The sequence below is a fragment of the Ochotona curzoniae genome, unplaced genomic scaffold (assembly GCF_017591425.1).
Source record: "Ochotona curzoniae isolate NIBS_2020 unplaced genomic scaffold, NIBS_Ocur_1.0 contig_883, whole genome shotgun sequence".
Classification (NCBI taxonomy): domain Eukaryota; kingdom Metazoa; phylum Chordata; class Mammalia; order Lagomorpha; family Ochotonidae; genus Ochotona; species Ochotona curzoniae.
Window position 1 is genome coordinate 10946998 of NW_024466599.1, and position 21386 is coordinate 10968383.

The window sequence follows — 21386 nt, forward strand, 5'->3', positions numbered from 1 at the left end:
TGTGAGCACTATTTCATATCCCAGCGGTTTCATTTCAAATCCAGGACCCTGGTGATGGCCTGGGAAAAGCAGCAGAGTCTGGCTCACAATTTTGGTTTCTGCTACCTATGTGAGAGACCTGGAAGAAGCTCCTGAGTCCTGCTGTAGGCCTGTTCTAGCCTTGGCAATTGTGGCCATCTTGGGAGTGAACCAGCAGGTGGAAAACTATCTCCCTCTCTCTCTCTCCATTTCCCTCTCTGTAAGCCCAATTTCTACTGAAAAAAAAAAAACAGAATAATAAAGCCAAAGTTTACCTGGATGTAACTAGAAAATCTTTCTTTTCAGGAAATAATGCACCTGCGTATGAAAATAAAGAAGATGCCTTAGGCTAAGTGATGCAGGACAGAAGCAAACAGACATTTTGGGTTTAATCCCAATTGGCTGTAGTTATCACCCAGCTGAGTTGGGGCTCCACAAAGAGGTTAAAGCTTTTAGACTGGTAAGGTCTGCATGCTCCAAAGATTAAACTGAAAGGGCAAGTTGAGGAGACATGATAGAGACAGACCAGTCGGGAGGCAGTTGTGGCTGTCCAGGGCACAGGTGATGCTGATCTACAAAGAACCAAGGCAGCACAGAATCAGATATGTGCAGGTCTGAGAGAGACGAGGTGGTGGGTCCTGGAAGAGCACTGCTGTGCTGGTGAGGGGGAGGCGAGACCGTTCGTGGGCACATCATCAATGGTGGTACAATGCCTCAGACAGCAAATCCTTGCCAAGGAGCTTGTCTTTGGGACGCTTAACAATGCAACCCGGAAGTTAATGCAGAAAATGACACTCCTTTTACATTGTTCTAAATAGCTACTTTCCAGAATAAAAATGTGACTCACACCAAATTCTCTCACCAGCCAAGAGGTCTATAATGCTTCTAAGCCTGCTACAACCATTTCCATTAAGGTTTGATTGAGGTTTTTCTTTTTTTTTTGTTTTCAGATCTAGGGTTTGTTGTAGGTGCTCACATCTTCCCCAGTATTCCTTCACATTTCTGGTTAAACTTTTTGAAGTTTCTACAGTTATTAATTAATTACAGAGTGGACTAAGATTATTATGTCTTTTCAAAAGCTAATGGAAAGAAAAGAATAAAAGGAAGGAGAAACTAAGGGAGAGAGGAAAGGAAGAGAGAGAGGAAGCGAAAGATGTATGGTAATCCTCTTAGAACTGTACCTTGAAATACATGAAATCTGTTTTGTTTATATTAATAAAACAGAAAAAATGAAACTCTATGCTGAACTAAAAAAAGAACAAATAAGGACAAATAGTTACTATAAATTCAATAATGTTTCAACTTAATTCATATTTATTGATAGCAATGGCACTGATAGATTTGAAAAATAAGGCAGTGGCACGCAAAAGATACACTGTCCCTTCCAAAGCTGAGTGCCCCCAAGTATTTACAGACTTATCTATAACTCCGTCGTTTCTGCCACCTCCACACTTCAGCAGACTCTAACTTTTGCTTTTGAGATGCTCATCAACATTTGTGTTTGAAACTTTTTTTAAAAGCTAATAATTTAATAGTTCTCCACATTCATTAGAACTCAAAGCAACTAAGTTCTTCTCCCTGAACCGGAATTTAGACAAGACTATGAGATAATACAACTTCTTCCTACTTCTTTGGCCTAGGTTTAGAACCCACCATCTGTCCCCAGTGAGGGAATATATGGTTTTGAAGCAGTTTTACCCATCTGTGAACATCATTTTCACAAAAATGACTTATTTTAAAGATAAATATCAGAATCACTCCCTAAACCTGGAGCCTTCCAGAACCAGCGGAATTCTGGGAATTTATGCTGCCTGCTTTTCTCGATTCAAAATGTTCCTCAATCTATTCCTGGCATTTCCATTCTCTCTCTGCAGTTCGACTTGGCATCTCTAGCGACGAAGGCTTCGATGCTTTGAAGGAGCAAGTGTGACTATCTTTTCATGCACTGGGAGAGTCCTTCGCATCACCCAGTGTTACTGGTCCCATCAGCTGGGTGGTGCTGTGCCACCATGGGGGCCAATGATCCAACCTTGACGGAATTCTACATCGCTTCTGCCTTAAAAAAGAGAAAAATTGACCCTATTACTGAGAGTGAGATATAGATATAGCTACTTTTAGAAAATCAATCAAACATATTACATTCAATTTGTTGGGCCCAGGACACCTGGAAAGGTGAAAGAGGAAATAATTTAGGCATCGGATACATATATTACATGGTGCATTGTATAAAGTGCCTGATCAAGCTACAGGCCTGTTGAACTCCAGACCTTGAGATTTTGCAAACCCGCTGTTCCCCAGGGCATTTTGCTGTGCCAGTCATCCTATACCCTTCATAACAGGAACAGAGAGCATCAGTCAACCAATCCACTTGCCTAACTGGAGGCCAGTTGAGATAGCTCTTAAGAAAGCTGGTAAACAGGCAATTGCTAAATATTTGAAAAGTGCCTGTCTACTTTCTAAATTTGGAAGCACTTTTTTAAAAAAAAAAAAAGTATGTAATATACAGCTTCATTATAAACATAATCATTGACAATGATAAGGAATCTGCAAAACACTACAATGAAATGATCATCAGCTTAAATTACTGTGATTATTTGGTGTATTTCTGATCTGTTAAATAACTGCCTATTTCTTTTTACATAGTAGTGATACAGATGAAATTTACCTGCCTACTTCAAGGCCCCACTGTTCCCTGTCTTGTTTATCTAATATTCATCCTTGCTTCCAAATGGAGTTTGGTCTTGACTTTTACATTGTGTCAAAGTGGGGCTGGCACCGTGGCATAGTGTGTTATGTCTCAGCCTGCACTGCCAGCATCCCATATAGACATCAGCTCAAGTCCTGGCTGTTCAACTTCTGATCCAGCTCCCTGCTAATGTGCCTGGGCAAGCAATGAAAATGAGTCAAGTCCTTGATCCACTGCACTTACGTGGGAGGCCCAGAGGAGGCTCCAGGCTCCTACCTTCACACCAGCCCAGGTCCAGTTGTTGTGGCCATATGGGAAGTGAACTAGCAGAATAAATCTCTCTCTCTTCTTCTCTATCAGTAAATCAACCTTTTGGATGAAAATAAAGAAATATTTCAAAAACTGTACTAAGGGTAAAATAAAAATAGAAATAGAAAAAAATTCATAAGGGGAATTTTCAACAAAAGGAAAACAGCAGCTTTCTTCTGATTTGTTCTAGCCCACATTTCTGATGGATAAATATTTTGCTGTGTGGCCTGGCAACCGCCTTGGTGCCTTCCTTGATCCTTCCAACCTAAGTGCACTTCAGGAGCCTATAGCTGCGGGAAACCATGCCCAGAGACTTGGCCAAAGATCACCTTCTGTCTGGACAATGAACTGCATGTTCGCTTTTGAATGGATTTTAATTGCGCAATCTCATAAAGTTGCTCAGAGTGGCTGTTAAGAAATGACTCCAGTACTCAGACACAGGAATCTAAAACAACAGCAAGTGTCAGTGACTGTATTTGCTTGTATGTGCTTCGTACAGAGATAGGCAGCAGGCAACCTGTACTTCTGTCCAGCTTTGTTGATTCTCAAAATCCAGAAAGATCAGGACTTCCCATTACCTTACAAGTTGTTTTAAACTTCTGTGTGCAATTTCTCCCACTCACAGATAGAAACTCTTCTACCCCCTCTGTTAAAATACTTACTGGAAGTCCATGTGGCACAAGATGTCCATGTAATGCAGCTATCTGCGAGCAAGATGCAGTTCCCACTGTAAAGTGGTCCAAGCAAACAAGAAGTTGCTATAACAAGTGTAAAGGGCTTAACTGCAGGTGTAGTTGCAGTGCTAACAGGGGACTCCTAAGACTATGGAGACCAGCTGGGATCCATTTTAACTTACGATACAAATTTAGTACATTGCAAAACTGAAATCACTTGAGAATCACCAAAAGTATACCAGAGAAATATATATTTCCTTAACTTGAGACAGACATGCATTAAATCGGTGAATTTCTTACAGTTCTGGCAGTTTTCTCTTTAGTATTCTAGCACGTGTTTTCTTTGAAAATGAGCATGATTGCTCTGTGATGATGACAGCTAGAGAAACACTTTATCCAGAATCATAGATGGCCATTTCATTACTCAGTTTCCATTGCAAAGTTTGAATCTGGACTAGACAGAATCTGAATTGAAAAATGCCTTAAAACAAAACATAATTTCTACTGTGAAAAATTTCAACCATACAGAAAAGTCGAAAGGTAGCAATAAATATCCACTGAAGTACGCACTAGAAATGAAAAGCATCAATGCCTTTTTGCACTTTGAAAATTATTTTCATTTCTCTTCTCCATCTGACTCAACACCCTTCGTTCTCAGGATTTTTTATGTGTTTTGAATATAAATACATTTCAGATCATTTCCTTGAATATTATCTATCAGGGTAATTTAAAAAGTTCATCAAAATGCAATTGAAAGAGTTTGGTTAAGTTCAAAAACATTCGAAATGTATACATAATTTTATGATAAGCACTTTCCATGAATTTTTTTAAATATCCTTGTATTTAACTTCGACTATAATTACTTCTGTCCTAAGTTTTTAATTTTGAGGTATTAGATGTATTAATCTTTTACCATTTTTCTGCACATTTTGTTTGTGTGTTATTCTACCTGAAATGAATTTTTGTGGTTGATATATGTTTTGAGATCTAACTTTATTTCTGTGTTGTAATTTTATTGACTATGTTTTTTCTTTCCCTAACATTGAATTAGGCATCGACTATCACGTATGAAATTCTGAAATTATTGACTCCCCTCTAACGCATGGTTTTGTTGTTTCGGCTCATATCCCTGTTCCACACTGTCTTAAACAGGATGGCTCCATAATGAGTGGAGATCATCGGTGAAGCAAAACTCTTTCCTTGTTTGTCTTCAAGTTGTTCTTGAAATGTTCTTGACCATACGCTTTTTAATTTGAACTTTAGAAAAAATTTTATCATGTTTCTCAAACTTACTGGAATTGGATCCAATGTTTATATTCATGTGACGAGTGTGAATATATTGAAAAGGCTTGGTTTCCAACTTATCCATTTTCTTTTCAGTCAAGTCTAGTTTCCTCCTCAAAGTTTTGACATGGTGTTATGAGATTCATTTCTAAGTATCTTTTGTTTTGTTCCTAATGTAATAGAGTCTCAATCTTTGATTCCAGTTTGCTGTAGCATTTTTTATATATATGAATGCTTTGCCAAGTTAAGGAGATTCTTTTCAGACCTGATTTATAATCATTCATGGATGCTGATCTTATTGATGCCTTCTCCATTCAAAAGCTTGTTTTTCTCCTTTTCTGATGTCAGTAACAGGAGTAGATTTTTCTAATGTGTATCATGAACAAGCCCTGTCTAGTAGTTCTATTTTAAATACATTGATGAATCCTACTTGGCACATTTTAGATGTTTTGCTTCTCTTTCCAAAGTTAGGTTAGCCTGTTCTTTTCCTTGTCAATACAAAATAGCCAGGTTTTATTGTGATAGCCCATATAATCAGATTTACACAAAGAATCCAGAAAAAGTTCAAGGAAAATATGTGTTATGAAAAAACTAAGCAAACATTTCAAAACTGTTTTCCACTGAAACAAACTTACCGTCCACTTCTATTATTTCACAGCTTATTAAGTAGTCTCGTATGAACCTTTTATTTCTGTGATTTTTTTATTGACTGCTGTCCTTTCATTCTAAGTTTTATCTCCTTTCCTTTTGCTTACCTAGCTGAAACTTAGAAATTATACTTCTGTTCTTGTGGTGGTCTTGTTCCTGTTAAAATACATAGTTTAGCCCTCTTTAAAGTTAAGCAGCATTTTCGTTGGCTCTAATACAAGTGAAGGATCTTGAATGCTTTATTTCCAAAGTGCCTCCGATCATTGCTCATATCATTGGCACCTGGTACGCTCATTGTGCCTTGTTTTTTAATCCACAATCGTTTATTGCTTCTGTTTATCTGTTGATTGGTTTCAACATTGCTTCTTACATTCATTTGATCGAGCTTGGTTCAGTCCTTCCTCCTGAAATGTTTATTTAATAGCTGTTTCAGATAGCAATGATGTTTAATATCTTCACAACTTTTTTGAATTTAAAAATGCTTTTATTTCTCATTTTGAATAAACTGAATATATAATTCTATTTTTTTTCTTAGCATTTTAAGCAGTTTTGCTTTCTTACGTTATCAATTATAGCTGATAAGGAGGCTGGCTTTAGAATAAATGTTTTCCTTTGAAATAGTGAGAATTTTCTTTCTCATGGGCTCTAAGGTAATTTTTTCAACTCAGATGTTCTTCAGTATCCAAATATAGGTATATTTTATTTTACATCATCTTCTCTGAACTTTATTAAAATTTTGTTCTAAACAGTCTGTACTTGATTACCTTTAGGTTGCCACATTAAGACTTTTTAAAATATAAGAACTCAGAAAGATCTTTGTCCCACTGAATTTCCACCCAGTGGAAGAACACGTGTGCATTGCGGAAAACGCCTATTGTTCCCTATTGTATCTTGTAATTAAATTTTTTGCATCATACTTTTCTCCCTCATCAGTCATTGGTTGATTCAGGAAATGAAGAGTCTCCTTTTCATCTTTATCTCTGTCTCTTGATATATGGTATTCCTTGTGCTTCTGATTCACTTGCAAAGAGGAATGAGAAAAAGAACTGTCTTCATTTTTCGTAGTAAATAGTCATCATTATAGAGTGTAGTTAATCTTTTGTCTCTACTTTCCCCAATTAGTATAACATAAATAATGCTATGTTTCAGCACTGTAAATACGATTTCATACTCCGTTAATGTGCCATAATTCACTACACATTTTCCTAATGGGAAATGGTTGTAGTTCCAGAGTTTTTACTATTATTAAATGAAGCTACAATAAATACATCCCTCCGTATGAATTTTTCCTCTAGAGTCGTTTCTTCAAGACACTTTCCCCTGCAATCATGGGTGTGAATATTTGGTATGTCTTCATTTCCAGTATTTTACAGGAACCGTCGCAACTTACGATTTGGTTGCATTTGATTATTTGTAGGGGTGAACTTGGCCACTGACATTTCATCTTTGGTTCATGTCTGTTCATTTCCTTCAGATAATCTTCTCCTTGCTTTGCTTTTGATCTCCCTTAATATTAACAGAAATTTTATGTTGCGGGCATTATTCCATGTAAGTGCTGGCATTTTCTGGGGCATTTGGACTCCCTAAACTTTGAGTGTTTGTCTGGTAGCACCTTGGTATTAGTCTTAGATTTTGTAGTATCTGCTTTTACTTTTATGTTTAGAAGATATGCCTTAACTTTAATAAAGAGTCCACACACACTGCTCTCCACCTGTTTTCTATTTGAGTTTAATCTGGTATGAATTCTCTATTCACACTCTGATCATTTTTTGTTCTTCTATTTCTGATGGTTTCCTTAACAACCAGTATTTGTTGTACATGCCCATATAGGCATTTACTTAATTTTTATATTGACATTTAATATTATAACACTCTATGTGTGTTTTCATTCCAAATGTTAACGACCTTTTAAAACATCATATGTAATGTGGTTCTAGCTTTTTTGCATGAAATTTCTATCAAAGAGTGATTATATCACTTACAAAATTATATTTCCTTTCCCATTTGTTCTGAAAAACATCCATGATCTTATATTAAGTGACTGGGGAGAGATGGCTCTATTTCTGGACTTCCCATTCTGTTAGGCTGATCTATATGTCTATTTTCGTGCCTCGATACTCTGCAGTGCTGTGAGGAGAGCTCAGATTTCCTCTCTGGGATATTTGCATCGCCTGGCTAAGCATCCCCTGTTCTTTCAAGTGCTGCTCTTCTATGCCTCCCAAGTCCCTGCCATCCCCTTGGGAGCCCCAAGTAGACGACCATGAGGCAGCTGTCCAGGCTGCAGTCACCCTAAGCAACCTCTTTGAGGGGAGAAGTGCATCAAGACGGCTGCTCTGAGGCAAGGCAGGGAGAACGGTGAATCCTGAACTGGTGGCTTTGTTCTAGAACGGACCTTCTTGTTTCTCATGTCCGTTCATCAGCCAGAATAACTTGCAAGTGCTATTATAACTCAGAGACTGTCAAGGTTCAAACCCCAACTCCATCATCTTCTTGCTGTGAGGCTTTATACAAGTGTCAAACTCTCTAAGACCTGTTCGCTATAAGTGAAATCCAGACTGAGAGATATCTACTTCATAAAATCGTAATGTGACATTAGGTAATGCATACACATGTGAATACAATTATCATTTCTGCCATGTAAATCTGTTATTTGATTTAATCCTTTGAAGTTGTTAGAGGTATTGACACACAATATTTCAGATTGGATTAATGAAAGAAGAAAGGATCTAAAACTTTCCTAAAGGCATCAGTTAGTGGAACTGCTGCAGGGGCTCTTACCTCATCATTTGTCACCAAGGCCCACGCCCTTCCTCAGGATAACATTGTTCAGCAGCATGATGTGAGGCCCTGATAACCAGTTATTTATATTCCTTGAAGGTTACATTAGTGACGTTTTGAATTTTTAAATAGAAGTAAATGCATGATTTCCTTTGAGGGTTTTTTTTTTTTTTTGCCAGGGGGGCAGTGACAATATGCAAAGGTGGCATGTTAATTAGATGAAGCAACACGGTGTTTGTTATGTACAAATTAACTGATATGGAAACATGCCTCTGCAATCCAGGGAGGACTGAACACATTGCTCCAAGTGACAATGACACCAGCCCAGAAGCATGTGTCACCCCCACGGGGTGCCATCCCTCAGCACATGCTACCTGCTCCCAGGAGGCCCACGGCTGGGTGCAAGGCAGGTGGAGGGAGCCCGAGCACATGACTGCCAGGTCAAACAGAATCGGAAGTTCTAATTTTAGCCTTCGTAGCCTTGGCATTGTCCCTTTTAGCTAAGATATTTTTCATGCACCACATTAAAATGCTTTGTTCCATGTTTGCTGGATACTTCTCAAAATCCAGCAAGGACAGGGGAGTCTAATTCAGGGCTGGAAACACATCAAAGACAGGATCCTCACTGGAGAGGGTCAGCCTTCTGTGCAATCCTTGGTTGATCTGCCCTCGCCATTCACTTCCCGAAACTTCAAGGAGAGGCTACTGGGTTGTGTCTCTCCTTCAGGTTCATCTTCCTCCAATTTCTTTTCCATGGATTTTATTGGTTGTTCATCAACAGATGCTTTTCTTCCTCCATCCATCTTCCACACTTCATCCTCCCCTGACAAAGCCCTCCTCTTCCTACATACCAGGGTCTCGTTTTTCATTCCTGACACATCAGGAAAAGTGTACTTTATTGAGATTTATTTCGCCAAATTATAGAATTATAATTATAGAATGGACATTTAGGTTGTTCTTCTAAGAGGAAGGCTGAAATAAATAGCCTGGTATTTAGTTGTGTTTCTCTGGAGCTGTATGATTACTCTTGAGCTAACTTTGCGGGACTGCTTTATGGAACACATTTCATTCAATCTTTTGACTCCTAAAGAAGCTTTGTGGCTGGCTCCCTGGCCAAGTCTTCATATGTTTGCTCTATTTTCTCGCTTGATTTGTTTCTCCCTGCAGGCACTTCACAGAGCCATGTTGGATCTTTATCTCATCTACTGATAAGCTCTAAATGGTAATACCCAGGATTACATAGTAATTAATTAAATAAAGGACATTTCCCGGCTATGTGTTCCATGATGTACTCTGAACTAGGTGCTGATGTGAATCAATTACTCTAACTCAAGTCTAGTGAGAAGGAAGCTTAATATTATAGATAGTTCTATACCAGATGACGCAATAACGATAATGATAAGAAGTGGAGAAGGAGGAGGCCAGACAACAAAATCACTGAAGAAGAGGTGCTGCTTCTATAACTTGGAAAGGGAGAGTTCATCCAAAGATCACATGGAGCCAGCAGAGATTGCCCCCTGAGTAAAAAACTGCAAAAGAAACACCATCAAAGTAGGGCATGACACAGGGAGTGGTAGCACAGAGAGAGAAGGGTCCTCAGAGGAGCTAACAGTGAATATGAAATGGAAGCAAATGGAAGAAGAGTGGTGGGCAAGTCCAGAATGCCATGCTCAGGGTTAGAGTTCATAATCAGAGTTGAGTTAAGAGACAGTGACTGAAGGGTTTAAAAAGGGTAGTGGTGCTATTTCAGCCATAGTATATGTAAGCAACACCACATGGGCAAGATGGCCCACAAGGAAGCAAATAATGACCACAATGAGAGATGACAGTAGCCTAAGCCAGGGTAGTGGCCATTAGAAAGGCAGACGGAGCTGGAAGGAAGTAGAATCCATCAACTACTTAATGTGATGGTTGAACAGATATTGGGTCACGGAAGGGAGGGAGCAGTCCAGGACCACACTGGACTCTGAATTGGACCCTGGACCAACAGCAGGCCATTTGCCTCAAGGGAAGCAAAGGACAAGGTGATGTGTAAATTTGGAGAAAAAAAGGAAGATCAATTCTAGTTTGAATGGTATTTGAGTTTGATGCAACTGGAGGAAACAATGGTGTAATATCTATCAAATGGTTGGGTATATTACCTGATAGCCAAGGGAAAAGTTTGCTACAGGTATATTTAAGAACCCTGTGACAATATTGCATAAAAGTTTGTTTAGTAAATCAATGATCAGTTTCCAACATTGAATCCTTCAAGTAGGACGATTGGCTTCTATAAAGCCACCATTATGAAAGAATTCAAAGTTAGCAGTATTTAAGGTCCAGCCACTTAGATGAAAGCATCCTTTTAGAACTGCTGGAGAAAGAGCAATTTAGGAACATGGTGAGTGCAAACAGCTCGCAAAGGAAAAAGCACACTGGCCTATAAGTCAGAATAAATCATGACATGGACACCCTTGGGAGACATTAAGCTCATAGTCATCCAACAGAAACTCAAGTCTTCATACTAGAACCAAAGAAGGATTCACCCTTGATGTTCAAGGCCTAGCCCTATGTCAAGAGATGACAAGCAATGTGGGACACTACTGGCCTGCTCTCCCCTCAGTTGCTCCCTGCTGCTCTGAGATAAGGGCCACAGTCCTCTCCGTGGGGACTTGGCAGCACAGCCTAGAACACAATCTGTTAGGCAGAAGGCTGTGGTTATTAATGAAAGCATTTCCTCTGTTATCGCACAGAATCTAGTGAGGTTCTGACACTGCCAAAGATGGTCCATTTCCTTTCATAGAAGCCAGTTCTCTGAAATGGCAGAGAATGGTCGAAGACAGGACACACAGACAAGAAAAATAAGATGCAGAAAAGTGGGTGGCTGCATGAAACACTCCCAGATGAAAGGTTAGCAGTCATTAGTCAGCTCACACTTCTGTTCAGTGGGTGAGCAAGAAATTGGATGGAAAACTTCACTCAACAGTTGATGCTGAGCTGTTACTGTGGGGTCCTTAGATGACTCTATTGTCAAGTCAGAAAAGAGGCATTTTTCCTTACAGGAAGGAGAGCCGACAGAGCTATATTGTAAGGCCAGTGAGTGCCCTTCTGTTCACATGTACAGGCCTGGTGCTCACTGCCCAGGTTAGAATAACTCCTAGAGGGGTAAGCCTGAAGCTCAGATTGCCTGTCTTCTACCCTCCCAAGCAGCCCACTTTGCTGGGTCCAATGCCAAGGATAATAATAGCTGCTGTTGCTGAACGCCTGCCTCATAGAGGCACTACTAGAAGGGATTCCGCATGGTCTCTCATTTATCCTCATAAAAGTGCTGCAAGGAAGAAAGCGTCACTTCATTTTCACCCCACAAATGACAAAACTGAGGCGCCAGTGGCCTACATAGCTTGTCAAAGCACATACCTTGTCCTCGGAAGGAGTGTGATCCAGCACACACCCTTTCCCTCCCACTAAACTAAGTCCAAGTGAGAAATGAAAGAGCCATTATCAAGAAGAACAAACCAGATGTAGTACAGGGGAGATTGAGTCATAATAGGAACTTGTCCAAAGCCACAGACTAGTAGCTAAGTACCAACTATGGCTTTGGCCTAGGTCACACTTCCCAGGTGCTCAGGAACTGTTTTGTGCTTTGGAAAGGACAGCGAAGGCCATTGGGACTGATCCTCTGGGGCTGCTCAGGCCATTTTGTCCTGCTGCAAATCACAGTCCCTGAGTATCCGCATCACAAGTTACCAGGGGCCCACTCAGTGAGGTCCACTGTTAACTCTGATCATACAGTCAGAGATGTGCTGTCCAATTAACCGCTCAGTCCCTACTCCGTAGAGAGCCAACTCAAACTTTCTGGAAGCGTCTGGAGCAGATCTAAGGGGAAAAGTCACCATATGCATCTTGACCTGCTTCGTACCATTGCTGCAAGCCCTGGTATGGTCTGCCCGGCTCAGCAGCAGCCCATTGGTCATATCGCCATGGCACCACTTTGCTCTATCACTAGTTGGCTGTGCTTCCTGGCATCATCTCTCTGGGCCTCCCTCTGAAAAGCAAAAATTTGAACAGGATCCTTGGTCCCTGGGGTCTACTTCCATTTTTACTTTCATATATTTATTCTTCTTTCTTAAACAGAACTCTTGTTACTTTCCCTGAAAGTGCCACTGCCACCAAAATATTTTTTCTCATTTATCATAGATCAAAGCAGAACTTTTGCCTTCTTTTGAGTCCCCAAGGATATAGCGTGTGTGCTCAACAACCGGTTCGATTTCATGCTTGTGAGTCAAAAGCTCAGCTACAATCCTACAGGGCTTGAATTTTCAGGAAAAATCATCAGAGACCTGTGTGCAAATGGACTTGTTTTTCTTGAAGCTTCTCTGGTTCCCAAACACAGAATGAAATGCCAGCCTGGAATATCCCTCTTGTTGTCCCCGCTGAGGCATGCGGAGATGCTACAAGGGAGAAGGGTTGGGAGAGATAAAGAAGTGCTTAGTGAGTCCTTGGCTTCAGGAGAACAAAGATGAGACGAGCAGAGAAAGCCCCAGAGTTAGACATTTGTCTTTCTTAGAAAAGAATAACCCATGCAGGATGCTGGGTAACTTGGAAGAAAGATTTCCAGGGTGGTTTTAATGGTCTCTGGAAACTAGCAACATGATGTCATTTGTTTATAGGATCCAAGAGGGTGGCAAAGGGGATTGTTTCAACATCCATGCCCAGAGATAAACACGCTATTGGTTTACATGCTTTGAGTGTCTGGCATGAGGACAGCACACTACAGGGGGTCAGGGCCAGACCCAGGCAGAGTCCAAGACCCGGCCTCATGTCCCAGTTCTGCCATCAACTGCCCTTGTGACCTTGGAGAATATTTTTCCCTTCCTGAGCCTGAATTCTCCAACCTAAAAACAGAGTTTGATACCAAGAGCCCAGATGCAAATCTTTCTAAACTTCGATCTTTCCTGTGTGAATTTTGGAAATCCTATTGCCAGTCCCCAAACAAAAGATTGTAGGGTTGGTGAAGCCTTATCAGGGATACCAGGTGAGGGGAGAAAGGCGTCTGAGAGCAGGTGGCTCATGCCTGTGCTGCTTTGAGGGTCTGTTCCGCAGGCCATCCTCTCTGAGTCTTGCTTTACAAGGACATTGCCCAAGCTGACTGCCAAACATGCTCACCTGAGCCACGTGCTGGCTGTTCTGCTTTCCCTCTAAGGGAAGTCTCCATGAAGCTGGATTTGAACAAGCTGATCAAGGCTGATTCTCACAAGTTGTGAAACATTAAAGAAGGCTTTTCACCTGGAGACCAGACACAAGCAAATGTGTCTGATCTGATGGGAATTTTTCTTTACCCATCCTCTCTGCTCCACTGCTTTCTCTTATGAGCAGGCATTTCAGCAGACCTCACATTCCAAGATGTGTGAGTGTCTCAGCGTGCTAGTCTGAGCCCTTCATTCAGAATGATGTCCTCTCTTTATATCCGCACCACGCCTAGCACAGAGCCGTTCTCAGGAAAGATACTTTTAAATGTTTTCCTCCCAATGGAGCTGCCCAAAATGTTTCTGCCTGTGTATTCAGCTAATAGTGCTATAGGTCACCAATGACACAAAGCCAGGACATCTAAACAATAATGACAGCTGGAAAGTGTCATGAAGAAGACAAGATTGGGACAGAATCCTGCAGGATCAGTGAGATTTAGATAGAATAGAAGGGGGAAAATGAGGGGTAGGTGTCCTTTAAGGCAAGAGTCATCGTAAGCAAGGACCACGTCTTTCCACTATTCAGTGTACAGGTGAGGATCCTAGGACCCCAGGAGAAGAACTGATTTTACCTAGTCAGTCCCACACCAGCACTGCATCATCCCCTAGGTCTCCAAGCTGAGCCCCTGATGTACTTCCTGTGGCTGATGTGGGTCCCGTCTCCAAGGCTGTGTCCCCACTGATGCTTCTATCCTGTATGTGTCAAGACACACGGCCAAGCCGCTCCGACTTCAGAACTTCCCAGCTCACACACACTCTACTGTCAATTGATCTTAGTGAGTTGCAGCCAGGCTGGTGGCTAGATTACCTGGGAGAAGCCCAGAGTTCAGTCCCATGTGCCTCCCAAAACTCACCAGACTCTCAGATGTCCTGGGAAGTGGGGTCTAGTCTCTCTCTCTCCCTCCCCCACCTCCCGTTCCCCTGCTATCTTTTCTATGCATCATTTGCAGCTAAGTGCCTGTACCGGCTTTTCTGTTCAGTCGCCGTGAACTTCTCTTGCCCACTCCCATGTCAGTACTATTCTGTCTCCAGCCCCAAGGAGTTTGTCTCTACTGCAATTCAAGCAATAAAAAAAATGGGGGGCTTGGGACTGGACTGGCTTTGATGCCACAGCCTCTAGCCTCAGCTTCAAAGTGTACACTCCTTCCTGGCCACTCTCTTCCTAGGTAATGGCACTATGGCATGGAGGGATGACTCTAAAGAACTCACAGGGCCAGCGTGTGCTGAGGCCAGCCCACATGAAGTGTGTGACTCAGGTTTTTGTGATTATAAAACTCATGTGGCACATCCATGAACAGTGCTGTTGGAAGGGCCTTAAAGGTCATCTGGGGCTAAACATGCTCTTTTTTTTTTAACATAGGAAAGTGAGTGAGAAGAAAGGGACGGCTTTGCCCACGGTTTCAGAGTCAGTTGGAGGCAGAGCTGACATGAACACTGGTGTTAGGCACTGGTGTCTTTGTTGGGAACGCTGAATGATTTGCTGCCACTTTCCCTCATCTTAGACCCCTAATGAAAGAGCTGCTTGAGAGGTGTGAAGATGGGAGCATTAGCCCTTCCACACTTTCATTTATCACGTATTCCTTGGCACCACTTTCATGCCAGTGATTCAGGACACTGAGACTCAACGGCCCTGCCTCCAGGGAGTTGAAAAATCCAGCAATGAAGGCAAGCAGGTGTGCACTCTCCAGCAGGGGAGGGGCTGGCTGCTTCCCAAGAAAGTTCAATGAAACCTCTCTTCCACCTGCTGCCCGAGTTTTATATTCATAGTTAAGATTGTTTGACTCCTCTCTTGTTTTGACTGTAAGACTGATTTTCCTGGGGAGAAACATATCGAATGCCTCAGTCCCCCTCATGTATTTGTAGCCGAGCACCTCACATAAATTACCAAGGAAACAGACAAGAAACCTACAGTTGAATAGAGGAATAAATCATGAACATGGAAGCTTAGCAAGGAATAGGTGACGTTAAGAACAAATGGCGTCCAGGTCTGACAGGAAGGTTTCAGAGAAGAGTGGGGGTGGGAGCTGAGACTCGTCAACCAAGGGAAAGAAGGATGCGGTGAGGACAAGGCGAGAGTCACTCTAGGAAAAGGGACAAGCGCATGCAGGGCCAAAGAGGGTGTGGATGCAGGGGCATGCTAAAACTGTCCATTACTAAGTATTGTGCAGGACAGATTGGTAGACAACAAGGCCGCCAGTAGGCAGCACCTGTGGCATGGGACAGAGGTGGGATGGAAACAAAGTGAAGACACAGTCCAGCTGCAGGCTTTAGGATTAATCAGATGGCCAGGTGTGTATTTCAGAAATTCACAGAGGCAGACATGCAATGGGTAGGTTGGAGCCAGGAGGTACAGAGGGGAAGCTGATCGTAATCAAGGTAAGCACTGGATGAGGTGGATGAGGGAAGTGGCAATGCCACCCTGAGCCAGGCCAGGACTTGATTTTCTGCATGACCCACCCAAGTGAAACGTACCACACCCGAGTGAAGGTGCTGGCCACAACCTATACCCACAAGGCATGAAGTCACACGTGTGAGTCCCCAAACCTGTGATTCACGGTCCTGCAAATACTCTCTGAGTAAGAAAGACCTTTCGTCCCAGTAGGCTGGAACCACTGGAGCCATCACCATGGAGAAAGCATGCTTACCAGCCCAACAGAGAAATCGATACTTTGTTGAACTTCTCAAAGTACTTGGAGGAGGTGATTTTCACACTTTTAATCCACTTTCCCGTTATTAATATAAAATCACTTTGGAGCTTGTGGTTTTAGGGCATCTAGCTTTGTTTTCCAAACAAGGCAACCAGTTTGGTCAGGTGTTCTACCCCCCGTGGCATCCCTTCTGGGCACTGATTCAGTTGTTTCAACCTTCGCGCTTTGCTCCTTTCATTCCTCATTCTGAAATGCCTTCTCTCTCCACCTACTTACAATTTTGTTTTGGAGTTTTGGAGTTACAGGTTCAAATTCTGGTTCTACCATGCATTCATTGTGCAATCCTGTACAATCTCTATTGCCCAGTTGTCCTACAGTTAAAGATAGTTTGTGAAATATTCCATATAGGCCTTCTCCAGCCTTAATTTGCAAAACCCGATACCGCTCCATGAGATTTTAAGAAATAGATATTGAAATTCACTACTGAAAAGACCAAAGTGGAAAAGGCTTGACAATATATCTTTTGATCTTCAGGATAACTACGAATTACAGTTTTCTTACCCAGATTAATTAAACTTGACTCCTGAGTACCCACTTGACTTCCCTATCCAGCTGTGGAATCCCACAGTAGCTTATAATTAAGAGACAGTTGCTAATGACAGATTCAAAGCTTGAAATTAAGAACAAAAATAGGTGAGAGGCACCATAAAAAGGACACTGCTACAGATCTCCTGGTCCTTTTTCTCAAGAAAGTGTTGGGGAAACAACTGCTCGTGTTGGACGTCTCATGGAGCCATGTTATTTCTTCCTAGATTTGCTCCCCGACAGCCGCAAGGTGGCTTGATATCCTGACAGTGTAAGAACTGCAAACGTTAGGGCAGGAAACTGACATGGGGTGTGGCATCAGTTGTTGCAGAAGGCAAAATGTAATGACAAGTATGTAATGAGATTATCCCTTCTGAGCTGTTGCAAGTGGAGACCTGCCTAGACCCTGAGACAGAATGTGTCTCAAACTCCAAGGAGGCCTGGGTCCTCTTGGCTAAGTTCCTCAAACCTGACTCAGAGTCCTCTCACCAAGTGCACAAAGATCTCCTTAAGTTTTCCTTATTTTGCTGGTCTCTCAGATTTTTACAGGTAACTTGATTTTCTAAATTAATGTTTGGCTAATTTGTTATGCTTTAAATGCTTTGCTCTTAGCAAAATATAACATTAAATGAAATTTTTTACGTTATTCTTATTTTTCCTCCATTAATACATCATTGGACAGGCAGGTTTACAGAGAGGAGGAGAGGCAGAGTTTCTATCCACTGCTTCACTCCCCAAGTGACCACACTGACCAGAGCTGCGCCAATCTAAAGCCAAGAACCAGGAGCCTCTTCCAGGCCTCCCATGTGGGTGCAGGATCCCAAGGCTTTGGACTGTCCTCAACAAGCAGGGAGCTGGAAAGGAAGTGGAGTAAGCAGGACACAAACCAGCACCCATATGAAATACTGGGGCATGCAAGCCAGGGATTTAGCTACAAGGGTACCATGCTGGGCCCCCTTTTTATTTTTTAATTTCCTATATAGGTAAATGTTTAAAAATTACTACCTCACTTTATTAATGAGGAAATCAGATATAGTCGAGTTGATTTATATTGTCCTAAATAACACATTTGAGTGTAGTAAATGACCAACTCAGGAGTTAAGATAAGGAGTGACTCCAAAGCTGCCTTGTGCCAGCACTCTCTGCTGTGGTGTTGGCCACATGATCTGGTGCTTCATTGCTGTAGGTACCAGAACCCAATGCCCTGCTATCATCTATGACAATGTGAACTATCAACACAAGTTCAACCAACCAATCTCTAGAATCGGCTAGGATATTGTCAACTCTGAAGAGAATGTTGTAGAAATGTGACTTAATATGACTTTTGAAATGAACTGCTCTCATTAGAATAAATGTCACATTTTACTAGGATCATTGAGGCTCCCTAAAGTCTTTGACCAATTTTCTGAACAATTCTTGATCATTTGATTGTAAAGTCTTATTCTTGTCAGTAATCCCATTTGATGTAACTAAATATAGAATTAGGCACGAGAGCAGTAAATGCCAATGAACTGTAATTCATAGAAGGAAGAGGGATAAATAGCTTCCTTTTACCTACCATAGAAAGGGTGGCCATCTTTCCACTTTGGAGTCAACGCCGTGTGGGAAAGGACGCAAGGACGAGCAGGCAAGCTCTGCAGCCCTTCCACTGTCACAAGGGTCTGTTTCCTTCTAATCTTGTCTATGCTACAATCTTGTCTCAATCTTGTCTTCCGAACAGGAAGAGGCAGGCCTGGGGAGATAGGATCAGACACAGGAGGGAGCTCCCACGAAGGCACTGCTCGTAATTCCAGCTTCGTTCCTAACCCGGGTCAAGATGATCACAGCCACAGTGCTAACTGCGTCCATCTGCTTTCCTTCAGGCAGGATGGGGAAGCAGAATAGCAAACTGGCCCCTGAAGTCATGGAGGACCTGGTGAAGAGCACGGAGTTCAACGAGCATGAGCTCAAGCAGTGGTACAAGGGCTTCCTCAAGGACTGCCCGAGCGGGAGGCTGAACCTCGAGGAGTTCCAGCAGCTCTACGTGAAGGTAAGGACACGGTGTCTTCAAGAGATGGCTCCTCGCGTGTGTGCCAGGGCAAGGACACGGTGTCTTTGGGAGATGGCTCCTCGCGTGTGTGCCAGGGCAAGGACACGGTGTCTTCGGGAGATGGCTCCTTGCGTGTGTGCCAGGGCAAGGACACGGTGTCTTCAAGAGATGGCACCTCGTGTGTGTGCCATGGAAAGGACACGGTGTCTTCGAGGGGTGGCACCTTGTGTGTGTGCCAGGGTAAGAACATGGTGTCTTTGGGATATGGCACCTAGTGTGTGTGCTATGGTAAGGACACGGTGTCTTCGGGAGATGGCACCTTGTGTATGTGCCAGGGTAAGGACACGGTGTCTTTGGGAGATGGCTCCTCGCGTGTGTGCCAGGGCAAGGACACGGTGTCTTCAGGAGATGGCACCTCACGTGTGTGCCATGGTAAGGAAACGGTGTCTTTGGGAAATGGCATCTTGCATGTGTGCCATGGTAACCTGAGCAGCCAGCTGGCTTCAATTCTGGTGGTTTGTCATCAGACTAGAAAAATGGAGAGTTTTTTTTTTATTAATGCAAATGTCTATCTTTTTCCAAAGTTGATCTTTATAGCAGACAATGGTCAAATCAGAGAAGTAATTGCTCAGTCATAACCCTGAGGAGGATGAGGGCACCCGGTGAAAGAATCACCAAAACATAGGATACTAGCACTTGCCCGTAGCTAGTGGCAATGACATTGTTGGTTGATTAAAAGTGTATGTCCCTGTCTTGGTTAAAGAGAAAGCCCCTGGGAGGGCTTCTCAAAAAGAAAAAAAAAAAGTTGTACCATATGCACAGAAGAGCACACAGCATGCCATTGGGAGCGGTACCCCAGTGTCTGCAGCATGGGCCCTTAGCTCAACATTTTATACTGTCTACTTAAGATTTATTTTGTTTATTTGAAAGGCAAAGTGACAGAAGGAGAGTGGGTACACACACACAGGTAGAGACAGAGAGAAAGAGAAAGAGAGAGAGAGATCTTCTCTCCCCTGCTTCACCCTGCAAATGGCTGCAACAACCAGAGGTAGCCCAGGTCAAGGCCAGCAGTCCAGAAACTGAACTCCACCGGGTCTCCCATGGAGTGGCCGGAGTCCAAGTACTTGAGTGCTTGAGTACTTCCCCTGTATTCCCAAATGCGTTAGCAGGGAGCTGGGTCAGAAGTTGAACAGCTGGGATGTGGGATTCCGGCTTTGAAAGCAAAGGCTTAACCAGGAGTCACAAGGCCAGCCCCCAGTGTGTAAAAGCTAATCTTCCTGGACACTTGATACAATTGCTCCATTAAAGAGGCACTGACTCTGCTGTAGTAATGCTCTTGCCTAGGTTTATGAGTTGTATTGTTCCAGCAACAGTGTGCTCTGAAACATTCCATTTGCTCATATTTATACAATGTCATTCTTACAGAAATTTTCTTTCAAGATTTTCTGACTAAAATAACAAAAAAGAAACTGTTGTTTTAATCATTTAATTTTGTTAAATGTACATTTGAGCTGCAAAGTTCATCAAAATACACAAACACGTGAGGGGAGTGACCAAGCCAAATATTCAACATTGTCAGAACTTCCTGAAGCTGAGCTTTTCCCGTAGTCTGGGATCCGGCAGTTCCATGCCTGCACATGTGTGAGAAGCAGCATGGATGAAAATGTTCATAGCTCCCTTTTCACAGTGCAGAACCTGTAAGTGGTGGAAAGCCCCAGCAAACAGGAAGTAGAAAATAAACTGTGGGATAATCACATATTAAAATGTCCAAAATGACTGAACTCTACCAGTACGAAAGCATTAAGTGCAAGGTGTATGTCCCAAAGATTCTACGTGGAGTACAAATAAAATCATGAGACATTTTCAAAGGCTACTGACAGATGCAATTGAATCCTTCCGAAGGAGAGTGAGCACGGAATTCTGACTGAGGGCCGCCTTTCCTAGGCACGAGAGGCTGTTCGTGGCACGCGGCTAGGAACAGACATGTCAATGTTTAGCTCTTACCTTGGATGGTGATTTTGTTAAATTACTAAAGCTCACTCACCAACTAAGTGGGTAAATGATCTGGCCCTGAGTGATTCATACATGAATGTCAGAAAGGAACACAGTCATAAAATGCATGCATGCAAGGGGGTCTTCAATCAGATCTTCAAAATATACATTAGGAAAGAACTATGAGTGAAATTCAATTTTTTTTTTGCCCCCCAAATAAACTTATCTTTTAGAGGTATTTATTTGAAGTAACCTTAAATAGCGACAGGTGTACATCTTACAAGATGACTGAAGTTTCAAAGAATTTCGGAGTAACTAATTAATAGTATGTCAGGATCTTAGATGTCTGGGAAATGCATTGATTGTGGAACTGATAGAACTTTTTCTTGCAGAGAAGAGGAACAGAGGCATTTCTCACATCATTATTCCGGTTCTGTGCAACCTTTAAACTCACAAAGAATATTTTCTGCAATATCCAGGAATTAGTCTGTCTTCCAGGACTAGCTTGAC

The 21386-nt window shown here is 42.3% G+C and overlaps 1 protein-coding gene across 3 annotated transcripts in view; it reads left to right on the forward strand.

Annotated features, from left to right (window-relative positions):
* The window catches only part of VSNL1 (visinin like 1), an 87482-nt gene that overhangs the window by 17724 nt on the left and 48372 nt on the right, over positions 1 to 21386 (forward strand). For 2 of the 3 annotated variants that reach the window (XM_040992852.1, XM_040992854.1), the window contains exon 2: positions 18718 to 18884. In XM_040992852.1, coding sequence (XP_040848786.1) covers positions 18723 to 18884 — 162 coding nt within the window. In that variant the 5' untranslated portion in view covers positions 18718 to 18722. Of the gene's footprint in view, positions 1 to 18716; positions 18885 to 21386 lie in introns of those variants that run through there. The other variant, XM_040992853.1, reaches the window with a different exon arrangement.